The 13,167-nt window shown below is 39.1% G+C and overlaps 1 protein-coding gene across 2 annotated transcripts in view; it reads right to left on the reverse strand.

Moving 5' to 3' along the window:
• Positions 1 to 13,167, reverse strand: part of RASEF (RAS and EF-hand domain containing) — a 95,109-nt gene that overhangs the window by 14,519 nt on the left and 67,423 nt on the right. For both annotated transcript variants that reach the window (XM_005210318.5, NM_001105362.1), the window contains 5 exon segments: positions 6,306 to 6,540; positions 5,843 to 5,980; positions 5,579 to 5,726; positions 3,854 to 3,935; positions 2,290 to 2,404 (listed from right to left, as the gene is read on the reverse strand). In XM_005210318.5, coding sequence (XP_005210375.2) covers positions 2,290 to 2,404; positions 3,854 to 3,935; positions 5,579 to 5,726; positions 5,843 to 5,980; positions 6,306 to 6,540 — 718 coding nt within the window.

Raw genomic sequence — 13,167 nt, forward strand, 5'->3', positions numbered from 1 at the left:
TGTTGGTTGCCTTTTACATCTCCCTAACTAGAATACAAGCTCCAAAGGGTAGGGCCTTTTGTTTTTGTTTGTTTTTTTAAATGGATATACTGCCAATACCTGCACAAAACTGGGATGCCCAAAATATTTTTGAATGTGTAAAAGTCGAAAAGAGATCTCATGTCTCAAGTGTCTCCATTCAACTTTTACCCACATATCCAATCAACAAATTATTCATGACAGGTATATGGCCGTAATTTTAAGATTTTATAACCCAGTGGTTTTCAAGTGAAATATATTAATTATTAATTCAGAGGGTCCATTCAGCACTGACACTCCACTGCTTCCCAATCCTTTCATGCATCTGAACTATCTCACTGTTAGTTTTGACCCATATTATAGTGGCCATATAAACTGTCCCAACAGAATTTCCCCAAATGAGACAAGGTGAGCCATGGTGAAGACTCACTGAGATAAGTCAAAATCAAATGCCAAGTGACGTCTCATTTTTTCTCCAGTAACAAATTCAATATTTCATCTTGAATACAGTTTTCTCCCTTTTCCGACCCTATGAAAGATAACACCAATAGCTAAATGAATCACTTGCCACAAGTACGTGCTTACTTATCTAGCAAATTATGGCAGTAGGGCACCTGGTATAGGCCGTAACGTCACACAGGGCTTTTTCCAACCCTATGGCTGACCCTGCCTTTTGTGCCTCCTTGTCTTGAGTATAATCCAAAGTCTTAAAAGGGAGATCAAGTCCAAAAGTTTCAACAATAAACAGATTTGCTATAGATCCTAAATATCTGTGTGTGAGTTAGTTGGGATTATCCATTCTTCTCTCGTTGGTCTCCCCAGAGCTTCCTCTGTTCCCTTGAGTAGATGCCTCTCCTCTAGGTACTACCTACCTTGGAGATCCTTTCTTGATATTGCAGGAGTTTCTCTTAACCTGCTGCTCATTCTGGAGCTTCATCAAAAGAACAACCTGTGTTGAATCAGGAGGTCTAATTCTCCCTTCCACTCCAACCTCTAAATGACTAAAAGCCAGTGTCATGTACTTTCTATGACTCATGTTTCTCATAAAAAGTGAGAGCAACATTACATTTACTTCCTTTCTCAGATATGTTACAGAGGTGAATATAACATGGAGAAAATTTTGTGAAATAAAAATACTACATAAATGTCAACATGCTTTTGATGTATATATAATTTTCAGTCATGATTTTTCAGTTGAGCAAAATGCATATTTATCATTGAGTCTTATTGCCATTTTTCAGTCAGTCATTTCTTACATCTTTAGTTAGAAAGAGAACATTTTGGTATTTTACAGGGTATGAAACAGGCCCAACTAAAGAATCTAGAGGCTGACTTGAGCAGCAGCAATCAGCAATTCAGACAGCAATCAGTTCTCTGTTCAGCCACCACTGCACTTAATGCCTGTTAAAAATGATAGATCATAGACATACTTGAAAAATTATATTAGCCACTAGGTTTTTTTCTCTTCCCCCAAGAGACTATGCTGAATCATGGCTTGAACTGTAGTTTTACGGTGATTAATAATGTTGGCAGCACATTAACTGTGGTCAAAATAGTTTCCTACTCTAAAAAATTATTGACCATGAAACAAAGGATATGAAAGCTCCTCAGATGAAAGACACCATCTCATTTGAGCAAAAGAAAGCATAGATAGTAAGCACACATGTTTAAAATACCAATTAGTATGTTAGTAGTACTTTGGGTATGTAAAGACCCAAATCTCTATCAGAAGAAGACAGAGAACACAGTTCCTATGGAATTTGGACCGGGTGGTGCCAGGTGGTGATGGTATTTCACCTATACTTCTAGCACACGTGTTGGTGTGCTTTCACCTATACATCTAGCACACGTGGAAGCCCCTATTACACCTCCAGTCACACTACACACCCAGCTCCATCACCCTCTTGTTTGTGAGAACTGATTTTCCTTGGGTTGTCTGGATTTTTACTTGCTGCCAATCGGGTTCTGATCATATTAAAACCCAGGACTTCCCCCTCTCCCACCACCACTCAGAAGCTCACTTTGTTAGTGTCCTTGGTTCTGTGGGAACTGGCCCGCTACTGAGGAGGAGACCAGTGCTGCCAAGTACCATTAGGAACCCTGCCTCCCACAGGTTCTTTCTGAGAGCCTAGATCAGTGGATCTAGGTTCTTTCTGAGATCCTAGATCAATGGTTTCTGAGTTCATTTTTACAAAGGAGAAACAGCATTTCCTGAGATCCAGCCTATAACTCTCCCGTGTAATTTTTTTGTTGTCTGTTTTGATTTCTTACCTCAATCATATCTACCCATTCTCGTACATTAAGAAAGCTTTTCTCACACGTAACATCATACAGCAGCAAAACACCATCTGCTCTTCTGAAGTAAGACTTGGCAATGCTTCTGAATCTGGAAAAAAGCATGAAGGTAACAGTTCTAATCAGTCAGTCAGTTTGGTGTTGCCTCATTCTTCATCTCTTTTATGCTCACTTCCCCCACCCCCTTCATCTTTAAAGCAAGCCTTGGGACTTCCCTGGTGGTCCAGTGGTTAAGAATCTGCTTTGCAATGTAGGGGGCGCAGGTTCGGTCCCTAGTCAGGGAACTAAGATCCCACATGCCTCAGCGTAACTAAGCCTAAGCAAAACTGCTAACCCCTTGTGCCACAACTAGAGTGTCTGTGTGCTGCAATGGAAGATCCTGCATGACACAACTAAAACCCGATGCAGCAAATAAATAAATAAAAATATTAAAAAGAAAAACCAAGCCCAATTGAGAAGAATCTAATGGCAACGTATTTCTGTGAAAGAGTCATCCCAGAGGACTAGAATGACCTAGTGAAAGGTAACAGAAGAATCTGCGCTAGTGATTTAAAAAAGTCAATCATTTTTTCCACCAAACAATCTCAAGGAAGTCTACAAAGCCCAGGGCATAGTCAGGACAAGGTTGAGAGCATAACTTCTAAAACTGTCGGCCTCAGCAACAAGCTACTGGAACCCAGGTGTGGGACACAGAGAAATATGGAAGAAGAGGCACATCCAAGCAAAATTATTTTTTGGGTGGTGGGGAGGGAATACTGTGGGTGGTTGGAAGAAGACCCAACCACGTGGAACACCACAGGTACACACATGGGGTGTGGGGGGCTTCCCAGGGGAAGAGCACACCTCAATCTATATGTCCTAACTCAACCAAGTATAATATTCTGCAAGATCTTAAATAGGGGCCTGTCAACCACACATTTTTAAAATGCTGCTGGAAAATATGAGCTCTGTGTGAGCAGGTATTTGTGTGTGTCTATTCACTGTTGAATCTGAATACCCTAAGTGGCGCCCCATTACAGAGGCTGGCAGGTACCCCCAAAATTTTTGCTGCACAACCAGATTCAGTCTGTTCCCAAAGAGTTAGATAAGATTAAGACCTATGCTTCACACTTCTGTCCATCAGCAATGACAGAAAGGGAGGGAACTGTCTGTCGCCATATGCAGCTCTGCTGTTTAGTTTGTCTCTCTGCCCTTGAACAGAAGAGCTAACAGGTCTTCTTCTCCATCTTCTCTGGAGCCCCAGCTCCCCAGCTGCTCACAGTGTTGCCACTTTCAGGAGTGCTGCCTCACCAACATTCTCTCACTAGGAAAGGGCACTCTCTTTTCCCAATGGGTCACCAGTTCAAAGGGAGCTTAGAAGGACTCACATGACTGATGACGGAAGAGTGAAGAAGGAAAGGATGTGGAAAAAAGTGAGCATTCTTAAAATTCTAACACTATATCAGAACTATATTATCATGAGCACAAAAGATACCAAACGTCCTACAAGGCCTGTCCATGCAAACCCCAGCAGAATTCAAAGCACTGGGAAAGCACTTGCCTCTCCTGGCCCGCTGTATCCCACAGCTGCAGTACTGTCCGTTCTCCATCTACGATCAGCATTTTCATTTGAAAATCAACTCCTGAAAAAGAATATAAGAGAACATGGAGAACACGATGTAAATAATTCCCTTGGATTTTACTTTTCAAGCCCTCTTTAGATGAGACAAAGCCAATAAGGTGAAGTTCAGCGAGACAGAGGAAAGAACCTGGCCATCAATGAGAGTGACCTTCACATAGTAATTATAAGCCAGATCACACTTGTAATCTGGCTTGGAGATCGGCTGGCTTGGGGAAGGATTTAATCTGTGGACAAAAGGAAAATCTATGTTCTGTGTTCACGTAATTAGATGGACTCAGTTTTATGTGTGTGCATGCACACAAATATGCCTATGTATATATGCAGGTATATCCATGTGTGTATGCATATGTATATAAGTACATGTATATGGTGTGTATATATGCCAGGTGCTCTAGCAACTGAACCAAATATTTTAGGCTTTTTATGACTTGAAGTGAACTTTCAGCTTTGTTATCTTGAAGGGTTATAACAGTACCATAAATTTACAAAGACATCCATTGTGAAGAGGGTAACCAATCTGTTTTAGGGTTTCTGGTTATCAAAATAAGAGTTCTTTGCGACCCCATGGACGGTAGCCTACCAGGCTCCACCGTCCATGGGATTTTCCAGGCAAGAATACTGGAGTGGGCTGCCATTTCCTTCTCCAGGGGATCTTCCCAACCCAAGGATCAAACCTGGATCTCCTGCATTGCAGACAGACGCTTTACCGTCTGAGCCACCAGGGAAGCCCAGATAAAGAATAATAATATATGATAATTTGCATATCTTCTTTTACTGATTATTATGCAAATGTGGAAATGAGGAAACTACTTTTCCTTGTTCTGAGAGGTATTATTCATGTGTTCCATTGTGAGGGAGGGGAGGGAACATACACTTGTCTATAATTCTGACCATGATGACAAACTGGCCATCGGTAAGATCACTTTATCAACATCAAGTGACTCCTGATCAGAAAGGCTTTCCCTGGGCATCCTGTGCCAAAAGGCACTTCTCCCAAACCTTGTTTTTTAAAATGTGTTTCTCATCCATTTCCCTCTTTGTGGGCTGGGATCTAGCTAACTTTGTTTACTGTGTATCTGTGGTGCCTGTAGGGCTTCACTGGTGGCTCAGTCGGTGACGAATCTGGCTGCAATGCAGGAGACCTGGGTTGGGAAGATCCCTTGGAGGAGGGCATGGCAACCCACTCCAGGATTCTCTTTCCTGGAGAGTCCCCATGAATAGAGGAGCCTGGCAGCTGCAGTTCATGGAGTCTCAAAGAATCGGATACAATTGAGTGACTAAGCAGTGCCTGTAACAGTACGTGGCTCACAGTAGGACTCCAGAAATGCTTGCTGAATAAATGAATCCGTCATCTCTGGCATTAAACTCGGTTTGGTTGATCTCACTGGGTAAGCAGATACCTTAGTCCCTTGTTAGCAGATACCTCAGTCCCTTGTTAGTCTTCCTTTCCGAAATTTAGGCCTTGGCCAAAGCAGAGGATTATTCTATAGCGAAGGACACGTGAGCATTGACATACACATGTACATATGTATTATACAGAGGGAAAAGAGAGAGACCTATGGGTCTGTGAATATAATACCTAAAGAAAATAGAATCAACCTAAAGAAGGTCATTTTCCCGTTATCCTCTGAAAAAGAACCGTACCCAGGGTAGCACTTGTGTTTCCTCGAAATTCATTCTTGCAAAGTCTCATGAGGAAACTCGACTTCCCCACTGCAGCGTCCCCGGCCAGCACAATCTTGTAAGCCTTCTGTGAGCTGGAAGATTTATGGCTTTCATCCACCATGTCTGTCTAGGGGAAGGAAGCCACAGTGGATGACAAAGGCAGTGCCCGCTTTCTTCTTAGTAAGTTATATGACATGAAAATGAAGAGTGTTCATGAAGAGAAGTGTCTCTGAAACCACATACCTGTGGTGAAAGTGCAGAGATGGGCTTTCTTGAGGAACTAATGATACTGCCTTCACTAGCAGATCCCGGGGGCTTCCAGTCCAGGATGGAAGCCACACCTTCTGAGCCATATGTCTCTTCATCCCTTATATCAGGAACCTGTATTTTTTTTTTTTTTTTAAAGTCGGTCATTAAAAAACAAAGAAAGTCTTTCATTACACATGTACATTGTGAAATAAAAAGAAGAAAAATATGCTGCTGAATCAACAGTCAGTGCTGTTAGGGAACAGAGTGGCCACAAAAGGAAATCTATTTTCCTTTTTCCCTAACTTGGTAGAGAAAAATGTTCTCCCAACTATGTTTCACATGTATAACCTTTAAAACAATGCCTGTGACAGATAAAGCTCAAACAGGGTGGGATATGTATTTCTGTGGAAGAAAGGAGAGCAGGCCTAGGACTTGAAGCAGTGACTTCAGGGCTTACGTCCGTGTCCGAAGCATCACCCCCAAAGCTCTCTTGCATGCCGTGCGACCTCTGGAATCCCCTCTGGTGCTTGTACTCCACCTCCGAGTCATATTCATTGGAATCCCGAAGGGTAGACAAGCCACTATCGAAGCAGCTCTCAGGCAGGCTGTCAACATCACAGTTCATCCTCTGCATGGGATCACAGAGGGCCAGCGAGTCACAGTCCTCATCCATGTAGGAAGAGCGGGATGATCTGGTAATAAAGGAGAGGACTGCTATACCTGAGGGCTAGTGATTCTCAAGATGACACAGCAATGGAATCAGAGAGCAATGCAATCAAGACCAATATTTTTGTTCTTACCAAGAGCTGTAATGTAGTCCAGGATTAAGCATCAGGGGAAATAAAAAACTCAAAGAAACAGTTCATTCTATGCAACAATCGATTAAGATAAAGACATTTAAGTCAAGTCAAACATTTAATTAAGGAAGTCATTTAAAAAAAATCACCTTCCTTATACAAAAAGAATCAGAATGTCCAGAATGTAAATGCAATCTCAAGTTGTGTTAACAAAAACGTATACAGAACATGGGAACATTTTTATTCTAATATGATCGGACCATATTCTGAACAGTGTGTTCATTTCTGGATAATATCTCTATTGTGACTTGAGACTTAAAACCCAACGGTCTGAGAAATGATTCAGTGCACTTGGCTGAAGTTGTAATTGTTTCTTCTCTCCTCAAATACTTGGAAGAGTTGACCCTAAGGGCCAAGTGATAAACTTTTCCGGGAGTCACATCTCTAATCGACATAGTGAAAACTGACAGGCAGTTAGACGTGTATGACCTGGACTGGTTTGGCATATGAGACGAGGTTTCTGCCACGAAGTGTTGACGTGATGGGGGGGGGGGCGGGGAGGGCGTTTCCTAAGAAGGTGCCCCAGAGAAAAACTAGAAATCCTGACTTCGATGGGTCTTTCCACTTGGGAAATGCCAATATTTTATAAATGTATATTTTCTCAGTTTATTTTGCTTTTCCATTTGATTCCCATAAGTATCTAAGTTTATATTGAAAGAAAACAACTTATTTAGTCCCTACTACACATTGGGAACCATACTAGCCATTTGATATGATATCATCAGAAAGAGGAAATGGGAAGGAAACATAGATCTCCAGATATGAGAAATATTCTCAAATGAATATTCTTAGACAAGAAAGGGTAATCTTTACAGAAATATATGCCATATAAACCTGAGAAGTCAAAAATATTTTGGTATCATTAGCAAATGTTTAAAATTAACTAAAAAGGTAATTTAATCACCTAACTTTCTGTAAATATGTTGCTCAATTATAAAGTCTTTCTCCTGGGACAGGAATTTCACACAATATCTCAATCTGCTTAGCTAAATGTGTGTACATTTTTTTAAATTTGTCTCATCTTTTATGAAACTCTCCTTCTGACACTGATTTTAGGTCAAGCTGTAAGGAACCTAAAGAAACCATTTCATTATAATATAATGAAAGATATAAAATATATATAAAAATCAGCTCCATGTTATGATTAGTCAGAACATTTTTTTTAACCTATTTGTATTTCTGATTAGGAATGACAGAGAAAAAAATCCTGATTGAAAAGACACCTTCATACAGAATCTAAATTAAAAATATAGGTATAGATCAGACTTTCTCCGGAGAAGGCAGTGGCACCCCACTCCAGTACTCTTGCCTGGAAAATCCCATGGACAGAGGAGCCTGGTAGGCTACAGTCCATGGGTTGCTACGAGTCAGTCACGAGTGAGCGACTTCACTTTCACTTTTCACTTTCATGCACTGGAGAAGGAAATGGCAACCCACTCCAGTGTTCTTGCCTTGAGAATCCCAGGGATGGGGGAGCCTGGTGGGCTGCTGTCTATGGGGTCGCACAGAGTTGGACACGACTGAAGCGACTTAGCAGCAGCAGCAGCAGCAGACTTTCTCAAACTCAACTTATATACATACCCTTTCAAAAGTAAACTAGTCTTTCTGCCTGAAGAATATTTTCACTACAATTAAATATAAAAAAATATAACACAAGTTATTATATATTTTAGAGTTCTTAGAAAAAACACAAAACTAAAACAAATATACAAATTAAAATCCAATAAGGATGCAAAAGCAATAAATAAAATTAAATTTACAAGATGCTTTTGATTAAAAAATTTTAATTGAAGTATAGTTGATGTACACTATTATATAAATTATAGGCACAGAATATAGTGATTCACAATTTCTCAAGGTTATATACTCCATTTATAGTTATTATAATATATTGGTTATATTCCCTGTTGTATAATATATCCTTATAGCTTTTTTTATGTCTAATAGTTTGTACCTTTTACTACCTTATCCCTATATTGCTCCTTCCTCCTCTCCCCTCTAGTAGCTATTGGTTGGTTCTCGATATCTGTAAGCCTACTTTTTTGTTATATTCACTGCTGCTGCTGCCAAGTCACGTCAGAAGTCACGTCAGTCGTGTCCGACTCTGTGCGACCCCATAGACGGCAGCCCACCAGGCTCCCCTGTCCCTGGGATTCTCCAGGCAAGAACACTGGAGTGGGCTGCCGTTTCCTTCTCCAATGCATGAAAGTGGAAAGTGAAAGGAAGTTGCTTAGTCGTGTCCGACTCTTAGCGACCCCATGGACTGCAGCCTACCAGGCTCCTCCACGGGATTTTCCAGGCAAGAGTACTGGAGTGGGTCGACAGTGCCTTCTCCAGTTATATTCACTAGTTTGTTGCATTTTTTTTAGATTCCACATATAAGAGAAATCATACAGTATTTGTCTTTCTCTGTCTGATTTATTTCACTTAGCATAACGTCCTCCAAGTCTATCCACGTTGCTGCAAATGGCAAAAAATTTCAATCCTTTTTTTAAATGGATGAGTTGTATTTCACTGTATATATACACACTACTGCTACTGCTAAGTCACTTCAGTCGTGTCCGACTCTGTACGACCCCAGAGACGGTAGCCTACCAGGCTCCCCCGTCCCTGGGATTCTCCAGGCAAGAACACTGGAGTGGGTTGCCATTTCCTTTTCCAATGCATGAAAGAGAAAAGTGAAAGTGAAGTCACTCAGTCATGTCCAACTCTTAGCGACCCCATGGACTGCAGCCTACCAGGCTCCTCCGTCCATGGGATATTCCAGGCAAGAATACTGGAGTGGGGTGCCATTGCCTTCTCTGATATACACACTACACCCTTTTAATCCATTCATCTGCTGATGGACACTTAGGTTGCTTACATATTGTGGCTATTGTAATGCTACTATGAACACTGGGCTGTATGTATCTTTTAGAATTTTTTTTTTTTTTTCAGATACATACCCAGACGTGGAATTGCTGGGTCATATCATTTATTATTTGTGTTCTTTTTGATGATACCCATTCTGACAGGTGTGAGGTAATATCTTATTGTGGTTTTGATTTGAATTTACCTGATAATTAGTGATGTTGAGCATCTTCTCATATGCCTATTGGCCACTGGCATCCTCTTTAGAAAAATGTCTATTCAGTTCTTCTGCCAATTTTTTAATTCAGTTGTTTGCTTTTTTGATTAAGTTGTATGAGTTGTTTATGTATATTAGATATTAACTCCTTATCGATTATATCATTTCCAAATATTTTCTGGCATTGAGTGGGTTGTCTTTGATTTTCTGATAGTTTTCTTTGCTGTGTAATAGCTTGTAAGTTTAATTAGGTCCCATTTGTTTGTTTTTGCTTTTATTTCCTTTGTTTTAGGAGACAGATACAAAAACTATTCTATGATTTATATCAGAGTGTTCTGCTTACATTTTCCTCTATGAGTTTTATGGTACCTGATCTTACATGTAGGTCTTTAATCCATTTTGAGTTTATTTTTGTATATAGTGTTAGAGAATGTTCTAATTTCATTCTTTTACATAAAAGCTATCTGGTTTTCCCAGGACAGCTACTGAAGATACTGTGTTTTCTTCATTGGATATTCTTGCCTCCTTGTAATATATTTATTGACAGTAAGTGCACGGATTTATTTTTGGATTCTCTATCTTATTCCACTGATCTATATATGTGTCTGTTTTGATGACTGTAGCTTTGTAGCATAGTCTGAAGTCTGTGAGTATGATTCCTCCAGCTCTGATATTTGTTTTCAAGATGATGTTGGCTATTCAGGGTGCCCTGTGTTTCCACACAAATTAAAAAATTTTTTTTTCTAGTTCTGTGAAAAGTGCCTTTGGTATTTTGTTAAGGATTACACTGTTAGGGATTGCATTGACTGTAGATTGCACTGGTCATTTTAACAAAATTAATTCTTCTAATCCAGGAACACAGTATATGTTTCCACCTATTTGTGTCATCCTCAATTTCCTTCATTGGTGTCTTATAGCAGTAGTCCCCAGTCTTTTGGTACCAGGGACTGGTTTCATTGGAAGGCAATTTTCCCATGGACCAGGGTGGGAGATATGGTTTAAGGATGATTCAAGCACATTACATTTATTGTGCACTTTATTTCTATTTTGTGGCAACCTCAGGATATTTTTGCCTTGACTTTAGGGTTAGGGTTCACACTCCTATGAGAATCTAATGCCGCTGCTGACCTGACAGGAGGCAGAGCTCAGGCAGTAATGTGAGCGATGGGGAGTGGCTATAAATACAGATGAAGCTTCACTTGCTCCCCTGCCACTCACCTCCTTTTGTGCAGCCTGGTTCCTAACAGGCTAGAGACTGGGGTTGGGGATCCCTGTATTATAGTTTTCCTAGACAAGTCTTTTACTTCCTTATGTAGGTTTATTTCTAGGTATTCTTATTCTTTTTGATGAGATGGTAATGAAAATATCTCAATTTCTGATAGTTTGGTGTTAGTGTATAAAAATGCAACAGGTTTCTGTTAAATTGATATAAAATTAATATATAAATGACAAATATACAAATTTGTATATATTATTATATTATAAATTTGCAATATAAAAATTACATTAATTAAATTATTATACAAATTAATTTTGTATCCTGGAACTTTACCAAATTCATTGATGAACCTAACAGTTTTCCGGTAGCATCTTCAGGATTTTCTATGTATAGTTTCATGTCATCTGCAAACAGTGAATTTCACTTCTTCCTTTTCAATTTGAATTCCGTTTGTTTCTTTCTATTCTCTGAGTGTTATGGATAGGACTCCCAAAATCATGCTGAATAAAAGTGGCAAGAGTGGGCATCCTTGCTTTGTTCCCGATTTTAGAGGAATGCTTTCAGTTTTTCATGTTGAGTATAGTATTAGCTGTGGGTCCATCATATATGGCCTTTATTATTTTGAGGTATGTTTCCTCTATGCCCACTTTTTGGAAAGTTTTTCAAATCATAAATGGATGCTGAATTTTGTCAAAGGCTTTTTCTTCATCTATTGAGATGATCATATCGTTTTCATTCTTCAACTTGTTAATGTGGTATATCACATTGAAACAGAAAAATCCTTGCATCCCTAGGACAAATTCTACTTGATCATGATGTATAATCATGTATGATCATGATGTATTGTTGGATTTGGTTTGCTAATATTTTGTTGAAGATTTTTTTGCATCTACATGTATCAGTGATATTGGCCTATAATTTTCTTTTTTAGTGATACCTTTGTCTGGTCTTGGTATCAGGGTGATGGGGGTCTCAGAGGATCAGTTTGGAAGTATTCCCTCCTCTGCAATTTTTTGGACTAATTTTAGAAAGATAATTGCTAACTCTTCTCTAAATGTTTGGCAGAATTCACCTCTGAAGCTATCTGGTCCTGGACTTTTGTTTGTTGGGAGTTTTAAGATTACTAATTCAATTTCATTACTGGTAATTGTTCTGTTCATATTTTCTATTTCTCCCTAGTTCATTCTTGGGAGACTGTACCTTTCTAAGAATTTGTCCATTTCTTTTAGGTTGTTCACATTATTGGCATATAGTTGTTTGTAGTAGTCTCTTATAATCCTTTGTATTTCTGTGGTGTTGGCTGTAACTTTTCTTTTTTCATTTCTGACTTTATTGATTTGGACCCTCTCTCTTTTTTTTTTTTGATGAATCTGGCTAAAGGTTTATCAATTTTATCTTTTCAAAGAATCAGCTTTTAGTATCATTGATCTTTTCTATATCTTTTAGTTTCTATTTTATTTATTTCTGATCTTTATGATTTCTTTCCTTCTACTAACTTTGGGTTTTGTCTGTTCTTTCTCATTGCTTTAGGTGTAAGGGTAGGTTGTTTATTTGTGATTTTTGTTTCCTGAGGTAAGCTTATATTGTATAAACTTTCCTCGTAGAACTGCTTTAGCTGTGTCCCATAGGTTTGGATCATTATTTTTTAGTTTTCATTGACCTCTTGGTATTTTTTAATGTCCTCTTTGACTTTCTCAGTGATCCACTGGTTCTTTCATAGCATATTGCTTAGTCTCCCATGTGTTTGTGTTTCTTTACAGTTTTTTCTTGTAGTTGATTTCATCTCATTGTGTTGTGGTTAGAAAGATGTTTGATATGATTTCAGTTTTCTTAAATTTACTGAGGCTTGTTTTTGTGGCCCATCATGTAGTCTATCCTGGCAAATGTGCCATGTACACTTGAAAGAATGTGTATTCTGCTAATTTTGGATGGAATGTTCTCTCTATATCAATTAAGTCCATCTGGTCTAATGTGTCATTTAAGGCCTATGTTTCCCTATTGATTTTCTATCTGAATGATCTGTTCATTGATTCGAGTTAAAGTCTCCCCCACTACTATTGGGTTACTGTTGATTTTTCCTTTTTTGTCCATTAATATTTGCTTATATACTTAGGTGCTTCTATGTTGGGTTATGGCAGAAAGTGAAGAGGAACTAAAAAGCCTCTTGATGAAAGTG

The sequence above is a fragment of the Bos taurus genome, chromosome 8, assembly GCF_002263795.3.
Source record: "Bos taurus isolate L1 Dominette 01449 registration number 42190680 breed Hereford chromosome 8, ARS-UCD2.0, whole genome shotgun sequence".
Classification (NCBI taxonomy): Eukaryota; Metazoa; Chordata; class Mammalia; order Artiodactyla; family Bovidae; genus Bos; species Bos taurus.